The following is a 16061-nucleotide window of genomic DNA, read 5'->3' as shown; positions in this document are numbered from 1 at the left end:
TAGAATTCATTACATAGGCACTACTTCTGGATTCAACCCCAGAATAAGAACTTCTTGGCAGCTCACCTGCCGAAACTGGCCCTCAGAAACACCATCCCGATAAAAGATGATGCGAGTGGGCTTGAACCGAGTTGACTTATAGAACTGGATGAGAAGTTCCCTGACCATGGAGGCCAAATCTTGGATGATCTCCTGTCGGGGTCTTTGAACTCTTACTGTGGCACAGTACCTGCTTGGGTGGGCATCCATACTGCCTACAACCTACAAAAAAGAAATATAAGAAAATGAAGAAACGACTATTAAAGTCATGTGAAATTATGACAAATTAATATCTTTTTTACACATATTGAGCATTATTAGATTGTTAATGAAGAGAATTAAGGCCCAGAGGTAACCCCAACCCTACAAATTATGCTGTAAGAGTCTATATTTGTCATTGTTTTACAAACCTCTGAACAGCACAAATTAACACAAAAGGTAATGGAGAGTCAGTGTTGGAAGTGAGTTTTTTCCTGGCTCCAATATACTTATGGACAAATCAAATTTCCAAGACTTGGCTTTCTCATCTGAAAAATGTGACTAATACTGCCCTGTTGATTAGTACATCACAGGGTCATTCTGTGAAAGAAATGAAATATTTACTGCATGTGAATACAATTTATAAGTTGAAATGTAAAACAAATGTGAGCATTCCTTATTATATATGTCACATATATTATATTGTATTATATATAACTTTGCACCTCTCTAGCCTATGACGCCAATGATGTATGGACATTACTGATAAGTGCAACTTGGAAACCTACAAGATAAGTAAGGGAAGAAAATAATGAAGAAAGAAAAATTGGGAAATAAAGGAGATGAATGGAAGAGAAAGGAATTGAGGAGGAAAAAAAAGGCCTCTAATATCTGCCTCAAGGTCCATTCAACAGGACTAGCTTCAGAAGCATCATACTAGAAGATTTTTCTTTAAAATATAAATTTAATGATGTGAAAATAATATAATTAAATATAAAACTATTAACTTCCAATAAAAAAGTTTAACAAAAGGTTACAAATATCTTTATATAAAATCATAGAATTTCAGAATTGGAAAAGAACCTCATAGACCATCTAATTCATAGATGAATGGGTAGTTCTCTATAACATGGGAATCTTTTCTATAACATCTCTGCAAGTAGTCATCTAGCATTCACCTGAAGATCTTTAATAGGTTGAAACTTACCACTTTTGGAAAGCTTGAATTTTGGGGAAGTTTTTTTGTCATTTATTTTGTTCCCATGTCCCCTTCTAATCATTCTTATTCCATAAATTTATCAGATTGCTGCATTTTCTCCCCTTCCATCCTCCCTGGTCATTATAATTTGTCCTGATTCTGTTTTATGCTGAATCACTTTCATAGTAATTTTCCCTAAAGTTGAGACCTCTAACCTCCCTTGTGAGAAAAGGTTAAGTAAAATCAAAGAATATAGCCTTTTAGTCTTCATGTTTTGCTGTATTCTTTTTCACTTATGGCACAATAATATTTTATTATATTGCTATTTCCAAATCATTAGACCTAGAGGGTAGTTTCCAATTTTTATTATCAGAAGTAAAGCTACTACAAATATGCATTTTTCTTTTACTAATATCTTTAGGAACAGTTCTATTATAAATATGGTTACTAAGTTAAAAGCTATGATCAGTTTTATAATTCACTGTAGAATGTCTAAATACACTCCTCCCTCTCCCTCCCATTCCCCCGGGCAATTGAGGTTAAGTGACTTGCCCAGGGTCACACAGCTAGGAATTGTTAAATGTCTGAGACCAGATTTGAACTCAGGTACTCCTGACTTTAGGGCCAGTGCTCTATCCACTGCACCACCTAGCTGCCCCTATTACATACACTTTCAAAAGAGACTGTACCAATGCAGTTTCATGTCTGTTTTCTCAATACTTCCAACAATCAATTTTAATATCTTTGACAATTTGACAAATGGTAAAATTATTGACTCACTTCAAAACTGTAATTTCAATTTCTCAGACTATAGAATTGGAACAGTATTTTAGGTGATTATTAATAATGTATTAATTCAAGAACTACTTGCTGCATAATTTTTAATCACTTATTCATCATAGGGGAATAGGTATTATTCCTATTAAGATGCCTGAGTTAGAGATTCTAGAGATCTGGAATAAGAAGGAGGAGGCTGAGCTAGGCAACATTTAGGAAATGACAACATTTTTAATGACCCCAAACGGCTCAATGTTTTCAAATCCTATCTTTTGAATATCAATGTTCTCCTTGTGATGCTATGCAGTTGTAGATCATAGAAGAATCACAATTACAGGAGACCCAGAGGGCAATGGAAAGAAAAATGGTAGGTACAAGTTGGAACATATTACTCAGTATGTGAAAAGTTAAAGACATCAAGGTATATATGATGAGAAAAAGAGATATATCAGATACATAGTTAAGAGTGAGAGAAATATTAATAAATTAGAGAAAAGTCTCTAGTATATTGAATATGTTGCTATGAAGATAATTTATAGAAAGATTGACATGAATTGCACAGGCTGAATTGGCCATAAGTAGATTGTGGTTTATACTATGAATGAAATGTCTATATGGAGATCATGGATCCAATGAAGTACTGGGTTATAAAGTATAAAGTAAAGAGATAACTTTCTCCATTTTGTTAAACAATTCAAAAACCATTAATTGAAAATTTAAAGTCCCTCTAGGGAGATAACCAGAACATAATGTAGAAACAAAGTATATGCCAAAATACTGCAAATTAATTTCTAAAATTTATCAAGTCCACTAGTAAATCTAATGCTTAAAAAATGCTGATAGGCTTATAAAAAGCAGAAAGGAACTTACCAAGACAATGATATGAAGTGGGGACTCATAGCTTCATACACATTTCTCCTTTGTATATGTATTTAAATTCAGAATTAAGAAAAATTTTAGAAAGTAGAAACTTACAGCAGCAATTGAAGGTTTCTTCCCATCACCAGCAGGTGGATGAGTGACATCTGCTCCCAAAAAGATCACTGGTTGTTGGAATACAGAAGGTCTTTAAGATAAAAAAAAAAAATGTGTATATATATATACATACACACATACACACACACACATACTCACATTTTAGTCTACTAATACTGAGTTATAAACTGTTTATTTACAGATCTGCCTACTTGCAATGAGGGAAACCCTTATGTATAAAAAGACTACATAAGTGAAAAAAATCTATGAATAGTTTGCTTGATAAGCCCGTTCTAGTCAAAACATTTTTTTTTTTGCTTAACTCAATGTCTCACTATCCTATAATATTTAAATGTTACGTTAAATCAAAACAATGATTCCAAGTCCAATGTTATGAAAATGGTAATAAGAAGCAGCATAATAATAACCCTCAAAGATATTGACAAAAGACTAGGAAATTACCCCAAATATTCTCAAATTCCCTTAAGTACATTTTTACAGATATAAGATCTGCCAATTATTATCAATTTTTTTATATTTTCACTATCTACTTATTACTTTCTGAAGTACAATACTAAAGTTTATGTAAATAAATGTTACAAAGCACTTAATCCAACTTCTCTTTACATCTGAGGAATCCGTTGCCCAAAGAGTAGTGATTTGTCTAAAGTCACATGGTCAAGAAGCAGCCAGAACTAGGAGCTACATTTTCTGGGTTCTGGTATAACATTTATCCCACCCCTTCCACTTTCTGCCCCAGATTCTCTTTTGTTATTCTGAAACTAAGGATTAAGAACTTTATTACTTCAAGTATTCCTAGAATTAGTTAAGACACATGTACAATTCACCATATCTATATCTTATGATTTTATGCATAGATTCATTCAAGATTCACTTCACCATCTTATACACAAAGCCGTTCCCAATTTCCTCAATTGCTAAAGTCCTTTTTCTTCTATTTAGCTAGCATGTTTTTATTCTGTTGTCTACACACACACACACACACACACACACACACACACACACACACACAGTTCATGCCTCTTCTGATAGAATGCTTTCCTTTTTTTGTCTTTGTACCTCCAACACCAAGCACAGGACCTGGCACACAGCAGGCAAGTAAGAAATGTTTGGGGCAGCTAGGTGGCACAGTGGATAGAGTGCTGGGCCTGGAGTCAGGAAGACCCCTCTTCCTGAGTTCAAATCCGACAACTTACTAGCTGTGTGACCCTGTGCAAGTCATTTTGCCTCAGTTTCCTCATCTGTAAAATGAACCGGAAAAAGAAATGGCAAACCAGTCCAGTATCTTTGCCAAGAAAACCCCAAAAGGGGTCATGGAGAGTCAGACGTGACTAAAAATGATCGAAAAATGACAAAGAAATGCTTGTTGATAGCTAATCTTCTGAACCTGTTCTGTGCTTTCTAACCTTCATATTCTGTTCCCTCTGCCTGGAATGGCTATTAAACTTGTCCTCGTAATTTAAGAACCCAACTTGAAAATTACATCTCTTCCAAATAAATCTTTGCTTATCTATCCTTTACCTATGCCCTGCCTGCCAGAGGCAGGAATGATTTCGATTCAGACACTTTAGAAAGTGCTTTAAAAAGTCACTTATATGTAAATTCCCCAAATTCTAAGATCTGTGAAAAAAGGAGAATATCTTATTTAATCTGTATTAGGTTAATGGTAGAAATGCAATAAATTTAGAAAATCATTTTAGGATTATGTTGTTTTGTTGTTGTTGTTGTTGTTTTATATAACCCCAAGATATAACTCTAAAGAAAAAAGAAAAAAAACCCAATAATGCAAATTACTTCAAAGAGAAAACTGGGGAAAATACCACTATCACATATTTTGTACTCTAAGAAAATAAAATGCTATGTAAGTTTAAAAGAATGACTATTATTTTTGACAGATTATGGCTATGCAAAACCAAATGGGGTCATTTAGAGAATTATATTATAAGATTTTCTTACCTTTGATGAGGTACAAGGATATTATTGATGCCTCCTAGTTTAACATTAATCTTTAGGCACAGGTTTGAGAGCGTTTGAGGAGATGTTTTTATAACATTCTTCACTTGAACACATTGAGTAGCCATCCCCAAAAGTGTGTCTCCTACTCTCTTCACTTCAGCTGAAAAACAAATACACTTATTTCATTAGGAAAAAGCAACAAAAAATCAAATTGACTATATACTACGACACCAAAATTTTACTTGTTTAAATTTAAAACAAAATGACAAATTGATTTTAGGGCCAAATAAAGCACCCGAGTTTTATTTAAAGAAAAAAATGAAGATCAGTCAGTAAATAAAGTTTATTAAAGACCTACAATGTGCCACGCACTGCATATAGTGCTGAGATACAAAGAAGGTAAAAGACAAGTTTCTGCTCCCTGTCTAAAGAGGGAGGACAATCTGATATTTTAAACAACTATGCACAACTTATAAACAGGATAAATAGAAAATAACAGAGGAAAGGCACTAAAATTAATAGGGATTAGGAAAAGCTTCTCAGAGAAGGTAGTTTGAAGGAAATGAGGAGATAGAGGAAAGGATGGAAAGAATTCCATTGGGGGAAGATGGACAGTGAAAATGCCCAGAGTCAAGAGAGAAAGTTGTCTTGTAAGAGAAGCACCAAGGAAGCTAGTGTCACTAAATCACTAAATGTGTGGCAGAGTGTAAGGAGATTGGAAAGGTGAGGAAAGACTAGGTTAAATAACATAATTGAATAAAAATACAGTATTATATGAACTTCTTACCATACACAGGTGTCTTCCCAGGCAGGATCACAATGATGAGCTGCAGTCCTGAGTAGGTATTCTTAAGATGGCGGAACATAGGCTCCACACTGTCTGCACCCTGAGCGTATTTGCAGAAACAAGGCTGGCCCTGGATGGGCATCCCCGCATCCTTGGAAATTTTACGGAGCTGGTCTGTGAAACCCCTTCAGAAAAGAACATTTGAATGCATTAACATTCTCTAGGAACAATATGATATATCATATAAGAGCCCAATGTGTAAGATGAAAAATAAAGTGAATCAGACCATAAATGCATTCCATAAGAAAAATCAGAATGGGTAATTATTTGAAAATGAAGATAACTGGCAGAAACCATGGAGGAAAAAAAAAGTTATTTTTTGCATTTATATTTCATTTGCATTTTTGCATATTAATGAAGATGCTCTTTAATCCATTTCAAAAGAACATGGGAAAGCTCAGATGGAAAATAGAATTAAATGTATGGCTTAAAATAAATGTGTATTTATTTGGACGTTAATATCAGCTGAACTAAAATAAAAAAGGTTCAAAGTTAAGGACCTTGTCATGAGTCAGTGAATGATTAGGGAACAGATATGTTTTAAAAAACAAAACAATCTAAAATCTCAGTTTGGGTTTAACAAAAACAGCTGAATAACTTTGATAAATGGGAGAAGGGTGAACTTGAATGGTAGCTGAAGGAAAAATATGGTAAGATTTCCCTTTAAGCCAAGAAATACAGAGAAAGCCACAGTAAAACTTTACTGAGAATAGCAAGACAAAATTTGAGGTATTTTTCTTTCACCAATTTTGAGTGATATCAACTATCCAAGAAATCAATCATTTAAGTCTTCAAGATCTGCTGGTCAATTAAGATGATAGATTATAACTCATTTCAAAGAGTAATCAATCAGATTACTATACACAGTAATCAAGTGTATTCAGCATTGAGAGAACAAAAGTATAGACAAACAAGATATAAATGTAGCTAGAAATTTTAAAATCAAATTATGATCAAAAGGTTTTAAGAAAATAACTTATCTTACTTTAGTATTTCTTCTCGGCACTGTCTCTGAGTTGCAAAACAAGCTATAGCCCACATTTTGATCTCAACCCCTGTGTGGAACTGTTTTCCTCTCATGTCCCATACTCCATGGCTTGGAGTTGCTACTGTTCGATTCTAAAAAAAGAAGACAAGACAAGACAAGATGAATATGTATTAAGGCCAAAGGGTGGTAAGAACATTATAATCTATTTAAATGATGCATCATTTGATGAAAACAGAAACTTTTCACTTTAAACCAAGAAATGACTGGTTTCTCTTTTTACCTCATATTCTGATCTTAAATAAAAAGTAAAGTCATAGCAAAACAATCTAAATGAAAGCTATTAACAATTTTATTTTTAAATGATCTATTATCACCTTAAAGAAAAGCTGGAAAAAGCTTTAAAATGCTAGCCCAAATCAGCTATCCTTCTGTGCCACCCTTGAAAAAATGAAATATGTGTGAAGAAGAGACAAGTGAGGGCTTTTACCCGTCCTCCATACTGCAGCATAGGAGCAGGGAGTACACGTCCTGTTACACGAGCCATTTCATCCCGAACTTTAAACTGAAACTCCTGAACAAATGGGTCAGCATCATAATTTGCACTTCTTACCTAATGACAGGAAAAAAAATTGCAATTGTTAAGTATTTAGAAACTGTTATTCTTCAATAGTTAAGCTTGTGTTTTTTTCTAGGTTTGTTTTGCTAATAGAACCATAAATGTCAAGGCTCTAACAATTTGCTCTAACAATTTCCACAAAATTTTACAATATGAGATTGTTAACACTGATCAAAATGTCAAATTGATAAATTTTATTCATATCCCAGATATGATTACTAAATTTTTATAATGCTTCTTCTTTTTAAAAAAAACTCAGTTGGATACATTGGTGGAATTGTAAACACATCCAGCCATTCTGGAGAGCAATTTGGAACTATGCTCAAAAAGTTATCAAACTGTGATACCCTTTGATCCAGCAGTGTTACTACTGGGCTTATACCCCAAAGAGATACTAAAGAAAGGAAAGGGACCTGTTTGTGCCAAAATGTTTGTAGCAGCCCTGTTTGTAGTGGCTAGAAGCTGGAAAATGAATGGATGCCCATCAATTGGAGAATGGTTGAGTAAATTGTGGTATATGAACGTTATGGAATATTATTGTTCTGTAAGATGACCAGCAGGATGAATACCGAAAGGCTTGGAGAGACTTATATGAACTGATGCTGAGTGAAATGAGCAGAACCAGGAGATCACTATATACCTCAGTAAAGATACTGTATGAGGATGTATTCTGATGGAATTGGATCTCTTTGATAAAGAGATCTAATTCAGTTTCAACTGATCAAGGATGGACAGAAGCAGTTACACCCAAAGAAAGAACACTGAGAAATGAATATAAATTGCTTGCATTTTTGTTTTTCTTCCCGGGTTATTTATACGTTCTGAATCTAACACTTCCTGTGCAACAAGAGAACTATTTGGTTCTGCACACATATATTGTATCTAGGATATACTGTAACCTATTTTAACATGTTTAGGACTGCTTGCCATCTGGGGGAGGGGGTGGAGGGAGGGAGGGGAAAAAAATCAGAAGAGAAGTGAGTGCAAGGGATAATGCTATAAAAAATTACCCTGGCATGGGTTCTGTCAATAAAAAGTTATTTAAAAATAAAAAAATAAGATAAAACCAAAAAAAACCAAAAAAACAAAAAAACAAACAAACAAAAAAACCAAAAAACAGCTCAGTTGAAGGATATATCTCTAAAAGATATATCTGAAAATGGCAAATAAACAAGTAGTTCTGCACCAGCAGTTCTTTAATGACTCTCTGGGTTAAATTTCCTGTTTTGCAGGGAGCTAGGTGGTGCAGTGGATAGAGCACCAGCCCTGAAATCAGGAGGAACTGAGTTCAAATCTGACCTCAGGCATAACATTTCCTATCTGTGTGACCCTGAGCACTTAGTCCCAATTGCCTCAGGAAAAAAAAATCCTATTTTTATGGAACAGATTTCTACATAATGACATTTACTGACAAGACTTGGCATTTTACTGCAATCACAGAAAATCAAAGATATGACAATTATAATCTAACATGAAGCTAGAATTTTCACACCTGTAACAATGTTGTAATAATTAAGTATTCTTCAAAGCAAGCTTAAATGCTCTCATAATAAAGAAAAAACAATGTAGGTAAGTAAAACTGGCTTGACAAATCTATAAGATAAAAACTGAGGAAAAGGTTATTTAATAAAAAATACTTGGGAAACTGTTCAGTAACTTGGTTGAAAATAAGATCTAAATCCTTATTATATTTAAATTATTTACTTTAGTAAATTATAGCTAGATGAAAAGACTTAAAAACATGAAAAAAATTTAAAAGATGGAAAAAATGGAATATATGTATCTCAACTGTGGAGAAAGGATTTCCTGTTTCTATTCAATAGAAAGAGGGAATTAAGAAAAAATGTGCTCAACTATATTAAAATGAAAATTTTCTATACCATGAAATACAGTTGCAAAAGACTGAGAATCTATGACAAACAGAATACTTAAAAAGCTAAGATAAAAATAGATAAAGGAACTCTTAAAATTAAATATATAAGGTAATTCCTAGTGAATAATAGATAAATGCTCAAAATATGTGCACAATTCATTAAAGAAATACAAAATGTTCACCCATTCAAGATATGAATGTTTACCATTCAAGATGTCTCAGTGAGAGATATAAATTAAACTCTGAAGTATTCACATCCAATTAATGAAAAAAATGGTAGGGATGTGGAGAAATAGGTAGTTTTGTTCACTGGTGTAATTTAAAAACCTATAGAATCTTTCCTGAAAACAATTTGACAATAGAGTAAAAGATACAAAGTAATCATATCACTTGACCAACAATTATGCTGTTGAGACAATATCCCAAAAATATTAGTTCTCTATTTTTTATATCTGTTCAGATTTTTCATAGTAAAAATACATATAACTGCAGAAAACAAAAGAGCAATCTCAATGTCTAATAGGGAAATGGTCAGAGTCTAGCAGAGACCGTCTCTTTCAAACCATACCATATTCTTTTCCATTACTAAGAGCTAACAGAATTGGAACAGTAATAATTCTATTGAAGGCACTACTCTTAATCCTTCTAATCATTCAGCTCTGCAACCTTAGCACACTCTTCCTCTCTCTTATTCCTTCCTTTCCCTCACTCCCTATATTCAGTTGCAAAGTCTTATTTATGGTTTCCACCTCTACAGTGTCTCTTGTATCTACCTCTTCTTTCTCATTACATAGAACCCCATCCCAGTTCAAACTTCATCAGGTCTTGAGTCTTCCTGCTTCTATTTTTTCCTGTGCCAATCTACTCTCCACACTATAGCCAAAATGAGATTTAAAAAAAAAATAAGAGTATTTACTTCAAAGAAGTAAATCAAAGAAGACCTCAAGTTCAAACATTTGCTTCCAATATTTAAGAGTGTATTTTTCTTTATACAATTTCAGTCCCTGAGGAAAAAGAGCTCAAAAGTAATATTAAAAAGTTCATTTCCAAATTCATCATGATCAATGAATGAATGTGTCTACATTGTTAGAGTGTTAGAGCAGATAAATTTTTTGAGACCTTACTTCTCACCATTTGGCTTTTGGCAAAGCTTGGACCCCTGATGGCTTGCTTTCTTGAACTCTGAAAGCTCATTACCATCTTCAATCTCTTAAATGGAAGAACCTACCTCCCCACACCTGCCACTCCCCTCACTCCCTAAATTAGGTATGAAATCAATCTTATCCAGATAAGAAGTAGGAGCAGAAGGGGGAAAAAGAAGATGAAGGCAGGGAGGGTGGATGAAAGAAAGCAAAACAGACTTTTGAAGAGTAAAATGAAAGAGAGAAGTATAAACAGATGAAAATAGTGTGAAAGTGAATGGTATGAACTCATCTATAAAAGAGATAGCAGAATGGATTATAAACCAGAATCCAACCATATTTTGTTTTCAAAGAAACACATTCAAAACAAAAAGACTATAATAGGCTAGAACAGAAACTATTATGCTTCAGCTAAGAGCTATAAAAAAAAAAGTAGGGGTACTAATCATGACTTCAAACAAAGTAAAAGCAAAAACAATCAATCAAAAGGGATAATCAGGGAAACTACATTTTGCTAAAAGATATTATAGACAATGAAGTAATACCAATACTGTATATGTATGTATATGTTATATTTTTTATATATACAAATGTACACAAAATGGCATAGCTTCCAAAGTCTTACAAATTAAATGAGTTACAGAAGAAAATAGACAATAAAATTAACTATACTAATGGGGACTTCAACTTTCCTCCCTTAGAACTAGGATAAATCTAACCATAAAATAAGAAACTTAAAGAGATGAAGAGAATTTTATTTTATTTTTTACATTCCCAAATGAATTCACTTTTATTGCTCTTTCCTTATCCCAGTAGAAACATGATCATACAAAAGACTGAGAAGATAATGTATGGGTCATGTTCCAGGCAGAGTAAAGGGTATGATGTCAGTTCCAATAGCTTTGCCATTATACTTTAATAACTGTCCCATTCTACATGTGCTAATCACACTCATTGCTTACCCAACCACTTTAGAATCTTGATGGAACTCTTGGCTTGGCTTACCTCAAGCAAACTAGTTTCTCCTCAGTGTGATCTCTCTTTCTGAACAGACTTATCTATGTTTCTTGGAGTCATGAGCCATGGGAGGCCTCCATCTTGTTGGTGGGAAGACTTTTTTCCCCCAACAAACATTGATGAATAGAATTTTAGAAAAGTTAAATATGATCAACCTCTGGAGAAGACTAAATGGGAATAGAAAGAGATATATCTTTTCCTCACTTTCACATAATCCCTTCAAAAAACTGACTACGGAATAAAAACCTCTCCAACAAATTCAGAAAAGCAGAAAAATTAAATGCACCCTTTTCAGGCCATGATGCAAAAAATTTCATATTCAATAAGGGCCTTTGAAGCATAGATGAAAAATTAATTGGGAACCAAATAATCTAATCCTAAAGAATTAGCAGGTCAAAGAACAAATCATAGAAGCAATCAATACTTTTAAAGATAATAGCAATGATGAACAAAATTTGTGGGATGCAGTCAAAGCATCAGGGGAAATCAGGAAAATTTATATCTCTAAATATGTATCAATAAAAAAGTAAAAGAGCAGATCAATGAACTGGACATGCAATTTAAAAAATAAAACTAAAAAATCTAAGTAGAAATAGAAATCGTGAAAATCAAAAGAGATAATAAAATTGAAAGTAAAAATCATTTAATTTATAAACCTAGGAGCTGATTTTATGAAAAAAGATTAATTTGATTTTTAAAAAGATGAAAACCAAATTACTAGTATGAAAAATGAAAAGTGAATAGATTGTCCATAAAGAGGAAATTGAAGCAATCCTAAGAATTATTTTGCTTAATTACTTGCCAATAAATCTGACAATCCTTAGAAATGGATAAGTATTTACAAAAATATAAATTGCCCAGATAAACAGAAAAGGAAAGAGAATGCTTAAATAACTTTATCTTAGAAAAAGAAATTGAACAAGCCATCAATGAGCTTTCTAAGAAAAAACCCTCAGGTCAGGTACAAGTGAATTCTACCATATATTTAAAGAACAATTAATTCCAATACCATATAAACTATCTGGAAAAAAAAAACAGGTAAAAACATTTTATGACTTGCATATGGTTTTGATGTTTGAGATGTTTCTCAAGAAGAAAAAAAAAACAAAGAAAATTATAGACCAATTTCCTAATGAATAGCAATGCAAAAATTTTAAATAAAATACTAGCAAGGAGATTACAACAATATCATAAAGATCATACATTACAACCAGGTGGGATTTATATCAGAGATGCAGGGCTGGTTCAATATTAGGAAAACTATAAGCATAATTGTCCATTTCAATAATAAGACCAACAAAAATCACAATTATGGATGATGAAAAAGCTTCTGACAAAATGCAATACTCAATCCTATTAAAAACAACAGGAAACGTAGGGATAAATGGAGCTTTCCTCAAAATAATAAACAATATCTATCTAAAACCAAGGGCAAGCATTATCTGTGAATTAGAAATCTTTCCAATAGGATCAGGAGTGAAGCAAGGTTGTCCATTATCACCAATACTATTCAATACTGTACTAGAAATGCTAGCTATAGGAATAAGAGGAGAAAACAACATTGAAGGAATTAGAATAAGCAATAAGGAAACAAAACTACCACTCTTTGCAGATAGCATATTACCATAAGCAAATTAGAGAAGCTTAGAAAATTTTACCTATCAGATCTATGTATAAGGAAAAAATTATGACCAAACAAGAGAAAGATGATCATGGAAAGTAAAATAGATAATTTTGATAATTAACTTAGAGGTTTTGTACCAACAAAATCAATGCAGTCAATGTTAGAAGGAAAACAGGAAATTTGAAAAAAAAATTTATAGCAAGTTTTTTCTAATAAAGACCTCATTTCTCATATATGGAACAAAGCCAAATTTCTAAAAATAAAAATCATTACCTAAGTGATAAATGGTAAAAGTATATGAACAGGCAGTTTGCAGAAGAAGAAATCAAAATCAAGTGAAAAACATTGATTAAAGAAATGGAAATTAAAACAACTTTTGAGGTACGACCTCATATCAATCAGACAGGCTAACATTAACAAAAAGCAAAATGACAAATGTGGAAGAAGATACAAAAAATTAGAAACTGATAATGCATTGTTGGTGAAATTATGAACGGGTCCAACTATTCTGAAGAACAATTTGGAACTATGTCTAAAAGGATTTCTATAAAACTATGTATACCTTTTAATCAAAGAATAGTATTACTAATTCTATATCCCAAAGATTTCTATAAAACTGTGTATACCCTTTAATCCAAGAATACTATTACCAGTCCTACATTCCAAAGAGAGCAAATCAAAAGGAAGAGGATCATAAGTACATATTTATAGTAGGTTTTTGAAATGGTAAAGAATTAGAAACTGAGGGGATGCTCATCAACTGGGGAATGGAAAGTTGCAGTATATGACTGTGATGGAATGCTATTGTGCTAGAAGAAATGATGAGCAAGATAGTTTCATAAAACCTGGACAGACTTATATGAATTGAGGCAAAATGAAATGAATAGAACTAGGAAAAGATTGTACATAGTAATAGTTATATTTTAAGGATGAGCAACTATGAAAAGACTTGGCTACTCTTATCAAGATAATAATCCCAGACAATTTCAAAGAACTCATGATGAAAAATGCTACTTACCACTAGAGTAAAAAACTGGACTCTGAATAAAAACTGAAGCAAAATTTTTTTATTTTACTTTTCTTGTCTTTTTTTTTGTAATATGAAAAATATGGAAATATGTTTTGCATGTTTTCACATGTATAACTGATATCATAATACTTACCTTACAATAAATTTGATTTTGGGAGAGGGGGGAATAAATAAGGTCATTTACATTTAGGTTCATGTCTATATTTTTAGGCTTAGGATCTATTACTCTCCTTCACATATCCTAAGGTCCAGTCAAACTGGCCTACTACTTGTTCTTCTGAAGCACCACTCAATTTAAAAGCCTGTGCAAAGACTATTCCTCATGTTTGGAATGCACTCTAAAGAATTCCTTTTTGCTTTGAACCTCAAATATACACCATCTCCTACCTGTTCCTCCCTGTGAGTAGTGCCTTTTTACTCAAATTATTTTGTATAAATTGTGTTCTTGAATTCTCTTAATAAAATGCAAGCTCTTTGAAAACATGGACTATTTTATTTTTGTTGTAATATTCCCATAACTTAGCATAGCAGAAACTTAATGTTTGCTTAACAGTTTCTAGAGCTGAAATGGAGAGTAGATTCTGCTCCTAAAGACAAAGGAAAATCTATATAGATGCAACTGGGGAAGTAGAGTAAAGGCAGAGTACAAAGGATGAAAAATTTGGATTAGATGTGGACCAAGGAATAAGGGTTCGCTTGTGACTTGCTGTGACTTCTCAGATTTTAAAGGATTAATAAAAAACTAACCAATCTGCTAATTTCTTCTTGTCTGTCAGGAGCAGATCTTGCAGTTGCCTTGATCATGGTGGATGTCTGATTGTCAGTAAGCTTCTTAATGCATCGCTGTCCTGCCACAATATTACAGACCTACAAATGGGGATAAAGATTATGTTCTACATGTTACCTGAGTTCTTCTTAAAAAAACAAACAAATTAAAAAAAAAACTTAAGCCAAACCAAACCATTCTATACATAATTTGGTGTGATTCTTCTACTTCCACAAAACTCTACTCAAGTATCTATATGGTATAGTGGATAGAGTGGTAGGTCTGGAATCAGGAATCGCTGAGTTAAATTAGACCTCAGACACTTACTAGATAGATAGATGACTCTAAGGCAAGTCATTTAACTTCCATTTGCCTATATTTCCTCATCTGTGAAAAGTTTAAGGAACTTTTGAAAGTAGAGAGATTTTTCCATTTTTAATCAGGGACAATTTGTGGTGTTTAATTTATACCTTTGCTTATTTATTAGAAGGAAGAAGAAGAAAGGTTGTATAAAAAATTTGAATATACCACATCCTAGGGATACTTCATGGATCACTAAATATATTATTAACCTATTATTTACATGTTCTAACAGATCTCAAGATGCAGCTAAGTGGCACAGTGGATAGAGTGCCAAGTTTGTAGTCAGGAAACTCCTCTTCCTGAATTCAAATCCAACATTAGACACTTACTAGTCATGTGACCCTGGGCAAGTCATTTACCTGTTTGCTTCAGTTTCCTCATTTATCAAATGAGCTGGAGAAGTAAATAGCAAACCATTTCGATATTTTTGCCAATAAAACCCAAATGGGGTCATAAACATTAGAACAAACATTTGAAAAACAATCATTTCAAAACATTTGAAAAAGTAACTCAACAACAACAAAAACCAGTTCCCCCAATTATAAATTATAAACCATGACAAGCAGCTTTAATTACTTCCAGAGGCAGGTAAGTATGCTTCTGCTCCTGTCCCACTTGAAGACAGGGAAGGTGAGGATACTTTAGCTGGAGGTTGTACTTCTCTCTAAAATATTGTGCCACTGTCCTTTCTACTGTTTGACCATTTTCTAACTGTAAAGGAAAGCTGGAAAACAAAGAAAGATTTTTAGAAATATCATGGAAAGTAAGATCATCAATTATCATTCTATTATGAATGAGCAAAGTTCCCAATCTATTTAATGCTGGAACATTTCCTACACATTTCTGTCCA

At 33.0% G+C, this 16061-nt stretch overlaps 1 protein-coding gene across 1 annotated transcript in view; it reads right to left on the bottom strand.

Moving 5' to 3' along the window:
- Positions 1-16061, bottom strand: part of LOC127555412 (protein argonaute-3) — a 73025-nt gene that overhangs the window by 6630 nt on the left and 50334 nt on the right. Inside the window, exons 7-14 of the mRNA XM_051987678.1 lie at positions 15788-15935; positions 14830-14949; positions 7268-7390; positions 6778-6911; positions 5733-5917; positions 4946-5105; positions 2969-3059; positions 67-261 (exon numbers count right to left, since the gene is read on the bottom strand). Coding sequence (XP_051843638.1) covers positions 67-261; positions 2969-3059; positions 4946-5105; positions 5733-5917; positions 6778-6911; positions 7268-7390; positions 14830-14949; positions 15788-15935 — 1156 coding nt within the window. The remainder of the gene's footprint in view (positions 1-66; positions 262-2968; positions 3060-4945; positions 5106-5732; positions 5918-6777; positions 6912-7267; positions 7391-14829; positions 14950-15787; positions 15936-16061) is intronic.

The sequence above is a fragment of the Antechinus flavipes genome, chromosome 3 (genome assembly GCF_016432865.1).
Source record: "Antechinus flavipes isolate AdamAnt ecotype Samford, QLD, Australia chromosome 3, AdamAnt_v2, whole genome shotgun sequence".
NCBI classification, from domain to species: Eukaryota; Metazoa; Chordata; class Mammalia; order Dasyuromorphia; family Dasyuridae; genus Antechinus; species Antechinus flavipes.
The sequence above is the reverse complement of the archived record's forward strand: the minus strand, read 5'-3'. Positions and strand labels throughout refer to the sequence as shown.